General features: G+C 49.0%; 7 protein-coding genes across 7 annotated transcripts; 1 reads left to right on the forward strand and 6 right to left on the reverse strand.

Moving 5' to 3' along the window:
- Window positions 1–77: 77 nt before the first annotated feature.
- Window positions 78–1,680, reverse strand: N7529_010384 (hydroxyacid-oxoacid transhydrogenase; the record flags this gene model as incomplete). Its single annotated transcript, XM_057245911.1, has 3 exons — window positions 78–1,084; window positions 1,132–1,190; window positions 1,256–1,680. The coding sequence occupies 3 exons, from the start codon at window positions 1,678–1,680 to the stop codon at window positions 78–80; spliced, it is 1,491 nt and encodes a 496-aa protein (XP_057094174.1).
- A 601-nt stretch (window positions 1,681–2,281) lies between these two features.
- N7529_010385 (Bys1 family protein) lies at window positions 2,282–2,869 on the reverse strand (the record flags this gene model as incomplete). Its single annotated transcript, XM_057245912.1, has 1 exon — window positions 2,282–2,869. One exon carries the CDS (start codon window positions 2,867–2,869, stop codon window positions 2,282–2,284), a length of 588 nt encoding a protein of 195 aa, XP_057094175.1.
- A 1,426-nt stretch (window positions 2,870–4,295) lies between these two features.
- Window positions 4,296–6,341, reverse strand: N7529_010386 (putative DUF21 and CBS domain protein (Mam3); the record flags this gene model as incomplete). Its single annotated transcript, XM_057245913.1, has 1 exon — window positions 4,296–6,341. One exon carries the CDS (start codon window positions 6,339–6,341, stop codon window positions 4,296–4,298), a length of 2,046 nt encoding a protein of 681 aa, XP_057094176.1.
- An 839-nt stretch (window positions 6,342–7,180) lies between these two features.
- On the reverse strand, window positions 7,181–7,606 carry N7529_010387 (uncharacterized protein; the record flags this gene model as incomplete). The annotated part of the gene is made up of 1 exon (XM_057245914.1): window positions 7,181–7,606. One exon carries the CDS (start codon window positions 7,604–7,606, stop codon window positions 7,181–7,183), a length of 426 nt encoding a protein of 141 aa, XP_057094177.1.
- Window positions 7,607–7,694: 88 nt separating this feature from the next.
- Window positions 7,695–8,455, reverse strand: N7529_010388 (uncharacterized protein; the record flags this gene model as incomplete). Its single annotated transcript, XM_057245915.1, has 2 exons — window positions 7,695–8,247; window positions 8,331–8,455. 2 exons carry the CDS (start codon window positions 8,453–8,455, stop codon window positions 7,695–7,697), a joined length of 678 nt encoding a protein of 225 aa, XP_057094178.1.
- Window positions 8,456–8,973: 518 nt separating this feature from the next.
- On the reverse strand, window positions 8,974–10,005 carry N7529_010389 (glycosyltransferase family 32 protein; the record flags this gene model as incomplete). Its single annotated transcript, XM_057245916.1, has 1 exon — window positions 8,974–10,005. The coding sequence occupies one exon, from the start codon at window positions 10,003–10,005 to the stop codon at window positions 8,974–8,976; it is 1,032 nt and encodes a 343-aa protein (XP_057094179.1).
- A 1,081-nt stretch (window positions 10,006–11,086) lies between these two features.
- On the forward strand, window positions 11,087–12,025 carry N7529_010390 (peroxiredoxin; the record flags this gene model as incomplete). Its single annotated transcript, XM_057245917.1, has 4 exons — window positions 11,087–11,234; window positions 11,293–11,396; window positions 11,450–11,527; window positions 11,588–12,025. The coding sequence occupies 4 exons, from the start codon at window positions 11,087–11,089 to the stop codon at window positions 12,023–12,025; spliced, it is 768 nt and encodes a 255-aa protein (XP_057094180.1).
- Between the last annotated feature and the right edge of the window lie 78 nt (window positions 12,026–12,103).

Genomic DNA, 12,103 nt, shown 5'->3' on the forward strand with positions numbered 1-12,103 from the left:
ACATAGAAACGATCTGATCTTAGCGACATATGAGTAATTATATAGATATGTTATCCCATCAGTCACCTACAGAAAACTTAATAATCCATCGACTGCTCAAGCAACTTCCTCAACTCCCCCTTCTCGGCCTGCAACTCCTCGCTCAAATTTGGCGCCAGCATAAGCACCCGCTTTTGCGGAATCGTGCCCTCAACCAAGCCCTCCACATCAGATGACTTGAAGCCTAAATCCTTCAATCCTCTCGGCTGTCCACCAAGCTTAACCAGAAATTCCGCAATCGCAGTCCCAAGAACCTCACCCGCGCTCTCACGCTTCACATTCGAGATATCAACTCCGAACGCCTCCGCAGCCGCAAGATGGCGATCCGGATTCGAAGCCGCAGTGAAGCGGAACACAGCTGGCGCTGTAACGGCAACAGAGACACCGTGTGGGATAATCGGGTGATCGACTTCATAGCCGTGGTGCTTGTAGCCGGGGTTCTGGCTGGAAATGGGGTAGCTCATTCCATGGCATAGATGAACACCGGCATTACCGAAGCCGACACCGGCTAGGGTAGCAGCGAGGAGCATCTCAGATTGGGCTTCGTGGTCGTCTGGATCACGAACTGCACGGGGCAGATATTTGACTGTGGCACGGAGGGCTGCTAGGGAGAAGATATCGGAGATGGGGTTTGCGCCTTGGTAAGCGGGGCGGTTGATTGGGTTTGTGGGACGGGGTGTGCGCTCGTTGTAAGGAATTGCAGTCCAGGATTCGAGAGAGTGGCAGAGTACGTCGAGGCCGGAGGCTGCGTGGACAGCTGATGGCATTGTGCGGGTGTTGAGAGGGTCACAGATTCCGAGGGTTGGTTTGAGGTTGCGGTGGGCGATGCCCGTTTTGGCTTTCTTGGAGACTAGGTCGAAGATGGCTGTGCCTGTTGTCTCTGAGCCTGTTCCGGCTGTCGTGGGTACTGCCACGAGGGGAAGAAGAGGCCTGTCAACTGGCAGGCCTTTGCCTAATGGGGCGTTGACGAAGTCGAGGAAGTCGGCCTCAGGGAATGCAGTATATAGGTTCATCAATTTGGCGGTATCAATTACGGAGCCACCGCCTGTATGGTGGTTAGTTGGGTACTTGTGGGTGGGGTGGGAGACGTACCGACGGCCAGGAAGGCATCGGGCTTGTAGGGCTTGCAGAACGCAATAGCTTCTTTTATACTTTTACGATGACGAATGTGAGCAACTCATGTACAATGTTCACTGAAGTGGTTTGGGTTACTTACGAGCTATCCTTGGGTTCAGTGCGAACTTTGTCAAAGATAGTGAACTCAATGCCCTCGCGGGTCAGACCCTCAACAGCCTGCTTCATAGCATCAAGCTTGGCGACATTGGAATCGGTAACAATGCATACGCGCTTGGCGCCCAAGTTAGTAAAGTCCATTCCGACTTCTTTGGTTGCACCCGGGCCGAAGCGGATACTCGACGCAGCCATCTCGAAGGCATACTCCTTCTCGCGCGAGCGGTCCACGGGCGTCGCTAGATGACGTTTGACTTGGTTCAGCAGTGTAGGAGTCTGCTTGTGGTGATGGTGGTGGCTGGGGTTGCCGTGGCATGGGCAATTGGGTGGGTGAGTGTATTGGACTGTGCGTAGTAGATTCAGAGCGCGATTGGCCGCTGAGGGAGCGACCCTGATTGCTGGAGAGACCATAATTTGTGTATAGGATTGTGGACAGAGGGTATGTAGAAGAAAGAGTCGAGTTGTAGTAAGGGAGAAAGTTCATAAATGCCGAAAGTTGGAGAATTGCGGGGGAATCGGCCTCGGACTTCTGACCGAGGTTGGCTCTGCGTCCTCATTTGTTCGTTGTTTTCTTCAAATTAATGTGAGGCTTTTACGTCTTTCGTTTAAATCTTCTTATTAACTTCTCCATTTTGGAGAAACATACTTGTATGCACCCAAGTTCTGCTCTAAATTCTACACCATGTACAACGTAGTGTAGCCGAGGTCCAATTGTGCCTGCCGATCATGACATCAACCACCTTCTTACATACATGTATGTTATATAGTTCGTTCCTTATGGAATCAATAATGGTAACCCCTTCTGAAGATGTCCTTAAAACACAGAATGACATTATGCAATGTAATCAATTATGGCTGTGGCTATGACACACACCTGGGCACTCAAAGTATCAATGGATTCGATTCCTACACTATCGTATATATATCCCATACAAATATCCATATCCATACCCACACTTCTAGTACATACTTCAATTTCAATAGAAAACATGGAAAATGGCACTGATGACCACTAACAAAGCGACAAGACCAAATCCGTCGATGAAGAAATAACTCGAACTTGGCTTCCAGCAGGCGGTACCCCATTCGCCCAATGAATCGATGGTTCCGCCGGTGTCAGACTAACAGGATACCCATCAAACGGATCTCCAAAGACATCAGAGAGATCATACCAGACTTTCTCGCCATTGTCACCTCGGGCCTTGAAATAAGATAGATTGTACGCAAAGATCATCTGCGGCGCACTGGTGTACAACCCGTCGATGTCGGTACTGAGTTTGATTGCGATGCCGCCAGTATTGGGATCCTGGTGGAACTGCTCACTGTATGAATCGTTCGGGAGCAGAGTCTGTTCCGGTTGCACGCTTGTGCCTACAGACCATAGGTAGACTGGGAAGTTGCAGTGATTTTTTACAATGGCGCTGCCCAGTCTTCGGCTTGGTGATGGAGTGTGGCTTGCTGTTGCTGGGTATGCGCTTGAGGGGGTTGAAAAGGCACCGTAGGGAATGACCTCTCTTGGGTGGATATTTTTGGCGTGGATGGACGGGTGGGCGAGAGACAAGGCTGCAAATGAGAAGGTCAAGACATTTGAGAGATACATTTTGTGTGACCGATAGTGCTGTCGTTATAGGTATGCTGGGTTATTGACTCGGAGATTTTGTCTATGTGGTCTTAGTAGATGATCGGGAATCCAGAAGGCTTTATATACTCATCGTATTCTGCATAGAGTATGTCAGCTCACAATCCGGCGTCCCTTGCCAAGCTTGCAGTATTTGCTGGATTTGGTCTACTCGCGGTACGTTGCATACAGGTGGTTGCTATGAGCTTGATCTCTAGGAAACCACACGCCAAATTATGCTGCACACTGGACAGATGGCGCAGAATCTAGGGGCGCGAGTGCTACAGCGTCGTAGTGAAATGAGATATATCCACTTGTCCAACAAAAACATCGGAGAAATGTCACCATTTCCCTATTTGGTATGTTTGTATCCTGATAGGATAAGGGAGTTTTTAGATCAATCGATTGTTTGAATTTTGAAATTGCTGCCACAAGGAATGTGTGAACCTTTAATTTAGGATTGACCTGGGATAGGGCTAGGCCGCCGGATGTATAAAGCCTTTTTAGATGAAGAATGCAACTCATGCGCCTACCTAGGTACACTGACAACACTCAAAGATAAAACAGGTACAAAGTGTTGAAGCTCCAAATACTGGCCAGGCCTAACTCAATTAAGTATGCTTCTTCCGTACCCTGGCAGTTGGTTGTACAATGTCACCAGCGGAGGATAAAAGAACGCATACCACCACTCGGGTAGCCTGGACTTATCAAAAAAAAACCAAACAATCGAACAAAGAATCACCAAAGATGTAGCAACTGTGGCGCTGGAGGGAATGTTTTCCTCTGCTAAAGAAATGTGAGCCTCTGGTAGCAGAGATCGTAAATAGACCTCATATGAAACCTCCGTGGAATGTGAGATGAAATTAAGTACGGAGTAGCCGATTAAGGGATGTTCTCATTCTCGACTATGGTACGCTACCTCATGCAACTAATACCAATATTAACATTTAAATACTTTTATTAAAGAATACGGGTAACCGTAGCCCTGAGATTCGCGGAACCCATATGCGATTTCCAACAGACCATTAGTGCAACACTCACCATATGCTGACTTCTATCTCGCTTTCTACTTGGGATCTACTGAATGTGATCTCGATGTGACTTCCAGCCACTTGTGTCAACAATTAAAGCCAGGACTCATTGGGCTTTGAAGGGGATAGATTTGGTGGCATGCACCTTTGAGGTACATGTTGTGCAACCAGCTTCAAACTAGCCTAATATTACACTATTTGTCGTGGACGTGAGCATTTGAAATGCAACAAAATCATATTGTATAAGAACTAGTCTCGGGTATGGATAAAAATGTCGGTTCAGCCGATCGAACGCCCAAGCGAGTGAAGGCGGGCTTTCGCGGCCGAACAGTGCATGCTGGTGGTTGATTCACCCAATCATAAAAAACATTGCCAGTTTATTGGAGTAATGGTTGGTCCTCGGAGGGACCGGCGCCTGTCTTGGAAGCTTTGGCGTGCTTCTTTCGGCGGCGCTTTTTCTTGAGTTTTGACAGCACGCTGTCCGGATTTTGTGATTTGGCATCATCGGTGTCAAGCGCCGCCCCCTGGTTGTGGCTTTGACCGGAGGACGAATGCTTGAGGTTGTGGTGATGATTGCCGGATTGATGGGATTCGCTGTCCGAAGAACTGGAGCAATTGGCATGGAGAACAACCTTGCGAATTCCATTGACATCCACGATCTGTTCTGTGATGCTGCCACTGCGCGCCGGTCCACGGTGATGATAGGGAAAGCCGGAAGGTGAATCAAGCGATCGAATGCTGCCTTCGGTACTGCTGGCCTTCCGCGTCGAGCCAGATTGAGGTTGGTCTTTGTCCTCATGTGCAGCGACACTACTAGCCTCCTGCGTTGACTCAGAACGCATTTGGTCTTCGTGCTCCTCGCGGACAGATTCGGGGATAGAAATGTGAGGAAGATCTTTGTATTGCTGAGCACTGGTTCCTTTGCTCGCATTGTCAGATGATGATAGAGTTCCATAGCCAATCTTCAAGGCATGCGCGCCATCTTTGGCATCCTGGCCGGCGGAGTTGAGTAAGCCCGCGCCAATGCCACCTTGGTAGGCTACGGCCGAAGGTACAAGTCTTTGAGAGTCGGAGATGCTTTGTCCAGACTCGAGATCGGTTTGTGCGGAACGAGAAGGAGATGTATTGCTGCGCTTGATTTTAACAGCGTGGTAGCGGGTTTGACGTGGTCGGCTAGCTAGATTCGAAGGACCAAGGTGTTTGAGATGTTCTCGAATCTCATCTGTAGTACCAACTTGTGTAACCCAGCCATCTGTTGAGTTGGAACCAACGTCGGCATTGTTTTTGCGAAGTTGGAAGCGAGGGAGGGGTGCCTCCACAGAGCTGCGGCGTCGGATCAAGTCGGAAGGTTTGGGGAGAGACGATGGTTGTACAGGATCCACATCAATCAGGTCACCATCGGTGACGACAGAGGCATTCAAAGGAGGTTCTTCGACAATTTTCCCTTTGGGAACACGAGATTTTGGTGCAGGTGCCATGCGACGAATAGCTTTGTGCACATCAATAAAGACATCAGACTCATCAATAATTTCCTCTCCGATCAATTCTTCGATCACATCCTCTAAAGTGACAACCCCGAGAGCACCACGATCCTCACTGGGATATTCGGAAACAAGTACCATGTGGGACTTGCCTTCTTGGAAAAAATTGACGATATCAAGACAACTCGTCTCTGGGCGAGTTTCAGGAAGTGTGGCGAGGGCAAAGTCACGGACCCTTTTGCAGTCTTCGGGGTCGTAGGTAATCAACATTTTGACAAGAAGCATGCCAACAAAATTCATAGTGTTATCAGGAGCATGAATGGGGATGCGGGAGTATCCTTGGGAAAGGATGAGATCCATTGTACGTTCGTCAAGAACGGTGTCAGCAGACATGGTAAACACGTCTTCCATAGGTGTCATAATGCTGCCGACTGACTTCTCTTTGAGGTCGAGAACGGCACTGATAATTGTCACTTCATCGGAGTTCAGCTGTTCTCCCGCTTCGCCCAAGGTTTTATGAAGGGTAACGAGCGTCTTCAGTCCAGCTTTTTTGTAGATGGTACCGTGATCTTCACCGAGGAGGCGGTCCAGGAGTTTTGCGATCGGCCAAGCGACCGGGGACATGATGTACATCAAAACCAAGACGCAAGGTGCCATCCAGGCACCAATAGGAAGACCATAGCGAACGCATATCGATTGTGGAACGATCTCGCCGAATATGACAATCAGGGCGGTACTTCCCAACACCGCGGGCCAACCACCCCCAAGTGTTCGGTCAAGGACGATGGGCAAGGTCTCATTTGTGATGACATTGCTCAGAAGAAGTGTGACAAGGACCCAGTGTTTTCCGTGGTTGAGGAGTTTGAGGACGCTGGTCGCATTTTTTCGCTCGTGGCCTTCGCCTGATGTCTTAATAACTTGGAGATAAACTTCATCCTGCATGAAGAAACAAGAGACTGTCAGGCTGGTTCATAGGGGAATTTCGGAAACTCCGACTGATACTTACCTGTCCCATTAAAGCAATCGTAAGCCCCGCGAATGCACCACCGCTCAGTACAAGAGCAGCTGAAAATCCCAAGTAAAGCCATAAACTCGGATCACTCGGTTCTTTCGGTGGTTCCGTCTCAGCGAAGAGAGTGGAGAACACGGGCGCTGAAGCTGCGAAAGGAATTTGAGAGATGGCAATGATCACAAGCTTTGCCAGACTCAGCATCAAAGGCCGAGAGGCGAGCGAACGAGATGGCGGGGAATTCATGAGAGAGGCGCGACGGAGCAACAGTACATGCTGTGATGTAATCGTTGACCACGGCGGGGGACAATCGCGGACGGGAGTGGGGACGGGGCTGGACGTAAAAAATTCGGGAACTGGAGGAAGGGGTCAGGGGGAGAGAGAAAAAAAAGAGAGAGAGACGATGAGGTGAGCGTCCGCGATGGGAAGAATTGACTTTCCAGAGGACGCTGATGGCAGGGCGGGCACCGTTGCTTCGTCAGCGAGTTCAGGCGACGAGGCACCTTCACACATTAACATTGGCTCTTGCAACGCGCGCCCTCTTTCTCCTTGATGTCGTCATCCTCTTCATTTCCTCTTCGAGGTTCTCGTCCTCACTCTTGCCAAGTTCGTCTTCGGTATCGGCCTGGGCGTCCTTGAGCTGTTGGATCTCGGCTTCAAGTACTGCGTTTACTTGCATAAGCACCGGCACTTAATCGGCAAGCTCCTCCGCTTTCTGGACGGCCTTGTATACCTCGTTGTACTCTCGATAGATTAGCGTCGACTCTGCGGCTTACTTATCGATATCACTCTCCATTTTGGCCGCCCGATCACGGAGCGAGTCATTCTCCCTCTGCAGGGACTGCTTCTCCTGCGCAAATGTGGCTCGAAGGTCGGCGCAGACTTGGACGAGATTGCACTCAGCTTTCTTTGAGGCAATTTTCAGTTGGCTACTTACCCAATCCTCTGCTTGGCCTTGCAGTGCCTTCATTTCGGCCTCATCTGCCTTTCTTTCCTCCTTCAACTTCCCCTCGTATTCGATTCGCACCGATTCAAGGTGCGCGGCCTGCTCATGCTTCAGGGCGTCAAGCTGAGCTTTGACTGCCTCGACATTGCCAGTCTCCACCCTCTGAGCTAGGGCGAGTCTGGTGGTCAAGTCTCGGCAGTGCTCTTGCAGGTTCCGGTGCTCCTGCCAAAGCTGATTGCCCGCCTTTTGCATGACGCAGATTTGCTGTCGCGCGGTTTGAAGTTCCTGGCGTTGGACTTCGTTCTCCCAGCAAGCGGCCTGAAACAGGGCTTCTGCATGCTCAATGGACTGGTCGCGGTCCACGGTGTGAGTTGACGTTGGCGATGTATGGTGGGGGCTGGTTCTTCAGTGGAAGGGCCGCCTTGAGCTGGGCCTCAAGGTGGCTGATGACTTCCTTGTTCCTTGTATCCGCGTCCATCAAAGCCTGATTTGCTGCCGCCATCTTGTTGATTCGAATAACCGTTGCCTCCGCTTCGGGGTTCGCATCCCGCAGTTCTTCGTATTGGCGTTGCATGGCAGCTGCGATGCACTCGGCGCGCAGTTGACTGCGCGAGACGCGAGAGATTGAACTTTTGGCTTGAGCCACTTGGAAGTTAAGATTCTGCGCGACATCCTTTAGGCTTCGGAGATCAGCCTTAAGGTTTGGGTTGTCGGCAATCCATTGCTGCAAGGCGACCATCAGGATCTTCTCGCATTCAAGAGGCTGCGTGAGTTCCCCTCGAATTCGTTCCCGCGTAACTTCCACATTGGCCTCGAGTCCGTTTTTCTTCATGGTCTCGTTGCCAGCGACCTCAATGACCGTGTCGACGATGTCGACAGAAATAATTTTCTGGCTGGGGCTGCCAATTGTTAGTCTCGAGTATTTTAAGAAGTCTCTTGAGAGGTGAGATTTGTGAGACGAAAGCTCATGAATTACCAGAGAATGTGCCACGCAGCCAATCCAAATAAACCAATGATAGCAGTAGGCTCGCAGGCCTCATTGCATCTGAGGGCAAAGATGGCCGAAGCCACAAACAGAGCAGTTGCGATAGAAATGAACATCTTGCTAACTCAAATAGATGGATGGAAACGTGAAGAGGAGAAAGAAGAAGAGGAAGAAGAAGAAGAAGAAGAGATGGGATGAGAAACAAAACCACGTTGTGAGTGCATGCGGTCCTTCCTAATCGAGGGAACCCATTCAAAAGCTCTTCTTCCCAACCTGACCTTTAAAAGACCAAAAAGCCCGCTTCAAAACAATGGCGTAGAATGCTCTCTATGGTCATTGATTAGCCTCAGTGGTCATTAAATTACAATAGAGATTTCATTGCACATTAGTGTGGAGTTATAGATTCTATATTTATTAAGCTTTGCGGCCCGCGTGGGGAACCTTGACTCACCGAAACACCAGGCGCATGTGATTCAACACTTCTTCTATATTACTACATACATATGTATGTACACATGTAGTTATATTTATGTGCATGTACGAAACTTCGAATGTATGCACCTTTTTCATCGCTATATTGATCGTGGATAGGCATGGTCCTTTTATTAACATTGAATAACTCTCACTCTAGTCACTACTGCCCTTCACCACCATGGACATTCTTCCAAGAGCCCGCATAGTGATGCTCTACGAGATACGGGCCCCGATCCTCAGGATGTCCAGCCTGAAGAGCAGCGAAAGCCGCATTGGGCAAGACAAGCACATCTTGTAAGAGGGTTGGCACCATAATATTGGAGATGTTCGCTCGTCCAACCGGAACACCCATCTCTTGCTCGAGGTTCCGTAATATGGCAACAGTCATTGCTTGCGGGCCTGTGACATCGACCACATCTGAAATCATTGTCATGTTGAGCTCCGCCGTAGTTCGATTGTGTTCCGCAGCAGAGGCTTGTAGTTTCTCAATAACGTATTTTACCACAGCCACGGAGTGGCTTGTCTTTGGCTTCGACATAACCGTCCAACTTGCGAACTGTGATCCGTCAAATTCTAACCCCACGACCACGTTCGTTCTGTTCCGGTATTCCTCCGGAATCCATGTACTGATTGGTTTGTGGCAAGTAACATCAAGATCACTCCAAATTCCCCCGTCGTTATATAAAATCAGTTGCCGAAGTAGGTCGGCTTTCAAGATGGGAACCGGCAATGAGAGGTAGAGATCGCGGATCTCTGGATAGTCGGCGAAATTGTCGCGGACGTACTCGTCAGCGCTGCCGTCTGTGAGAATCTCATGCCGTAGGGTTGGATTTTCTTTCAGCCAGCTCTGAATGTCGTTCCAGCGGTCCGGGCCGATTCCTTTTGAGCCAGACTTCTGCCATAACTTCAACGGGAATGCAGACTGGGCTGTATATTGTGTATTTGTAATTGGGAGGTAGCTCGGCTTTTGTGGAGGCGAGATCGGCTTTTCGTCTTGAATTGTGATATTTAACGGCTGTGGAGGGTTGATATCAGCATCTATAGTCGACTGGTTTGGATTGTCGTCCTCCGCGCAGGCACACGAGCCATATGTAAGCGCAATGCTGGAATCTTTTCGTAGACTTGAGGCAAGCCATAGTAATGAGGATATGAACAAGAGCAATAGGCCCAGCAAATAGTGAAATCGCCCCATCGTGGAGGTGATGAGACCTCTTAGGAGGTATGTGATGCGGACATCAGAATTGAGAGGAAATAGCGGGCTTATGAGAGAATCTGGTTTGAGCTCTGTTCAGTTCCGTCTAAGATCCACTGGGCCCACAAAAACTTGTGTCCTTTTTCAGAAGTCTTGTGCTTTTGATTCACAAATCATAATCCGCAGCTCCTATATCATGAAGATCAATTTGGGGATAATCTCGAAGTGCCGCATAACATACATACATTGTATGTATGCTTTCAGGTTCTCATATATTTTGTGAACGGATTTTGATTTCTTCAACAGTATATCAAACGTATGTGGAACTTTTCACTTTATCCGTGACCAGAGTGGGCGGATTAGGCCGAGAACGCTGCGGACGGAAACAAACCAAGGGTCGATATTAAGGGTCTCAGATCGACCCTCTCATATCATTGGAATTTCGCCGCAGGGTCCAATCATTCAATTCAATTCCACCACGGTCTACTTAGTTTTACACTATCCTAATAATACAATTTGTGGCTTGCCGGGTGACATTTTATAGGATAGATAGTAACTCACAATTAGAGACAAACATGTAGTATGTAAGATTCTAACTAGTGTGTTAATATTTGAAGATAAGATGACAGTATTCCGTACAGAGTAATGTGATGTATGATACAAAAACAAATAAGAAAAATTAAAAAAACAATAGTTAGCCCTAATCTTTGCTCATTATTGGGACCGCAAGTCAATGCGATTGGTTGTTCTCTATCTAGGAATAAACCAGCTCTGAATCCGGCATCCCCGGCTAATTGCATGCTTTTGGCTTGCATATATAGCTGCATGTTGACTTCCACATGCGGACACCAAATACATACAAGGAAAGAGCCAAGGAGAAAAAGGCCAACCAAAATATGCATTCGAGAGAATGGCTCCCATACCAGAGCGTAACATTCAGAGATAGGGAATTTAAACTGAAGACAGTCGCTGGCAAAAACTTGCGGCGATGTTGCATGATTAGTCAGAATTCGATGACGCGCGGGCGTTTTGGCCAGGATCCCTGGGCCCTCAATGAACAGCTTCAACTTCAAAAACAACAATGGCTTCCAAAATAACTCCTCAGATGTTCCGTGCTTTCAGAGCTTCTCCACGAGCTGTGTGGTCCGCCCAGGTGCCTCGTGCTCCAACTTTCTGTCGCTTCTTCGCGGCCAAGACCGAGCAACCGCGTCTGCGTCTAGGTTCAATCGGTACAGTTTCACCAAGCCCGTATACCGGGGTACCTTGCACGTTGCTAAAATAGGGCAGCCCCCAACTTTCAGGCACAGACAACCAAGGGCGAGATCGATTTTCATCAATTTATCGGGGATAAGTGGGCTATTCTTTTCTCACACCCTGCAGACTTCACGCCAGTATGAGGCCCGATTCCTGTTATATTTCGAATGCTTTACTAACGTGCTTCCAGGTGTGCACGACCGAGCTTGGTGCTTTTGCAAAGCTCAAGGATGAATTCGAAAAGCGCGGCGTGAAGATGATCGGATTGGTGAGCCCCTTCCCCCCTCTATTATAATCTATCTTATCTTGGCTAATGCGCCCTTTCCAGAGCGCGAATGACCTCGGTTCCCATGATGAGTGGATCAAGGACATCAATGAAGTTGGCTCCACAGATGTTCAATTCCCCATTATCGCCGATGCCGACCGCAAAGTTGCTTTCCTATACGATATGATCGACCAGCAAGATTTAGACAACATCGACCAGAAGGGAATTGCGTTCACCATTCGTTCTGTGTTCATCATAGATCCCAGCAAGAAGATCCGCCTGACCATGATGTACCCCGCCTCCACGGGCCGAAATTCCGCAGAAGTCCTGCGTGTGATTGATTCGCTGCAGACCGGCGACAAGAAGGGAGTGACTACGCCCATCGACTGGAATGTCGGTGACGATGTCATCGTGCCTCCCTCTGTAAGCACTGAGGATGCGAAGAAGAAGTTCGGCGAGGTTCGCGAGGTGAAGCCTTACCTACGCTACACCAAGATTTAAAGACCATCTCGAGATCTGCGATGCTGTGGAAAACCCAGCATGAAGTCTAGCGAATCAAAAAATAAAAAACACGAACGC

The sequence above is a fragment of the Penicillium soppii genome (genome assembly GCF_028829465.1).
Source record: "Penicillium soppii strain IBT 18220 chromosome Unknown utg000007l, whole genome shotgun sequence".
Classification (NCBI taxonomy): Eukaryota; Fungi; Ascomycota; class Eurotiomycetes; order Eurotiales; family Aspergillaceae; genus Penicillium; species Penicillium soppii.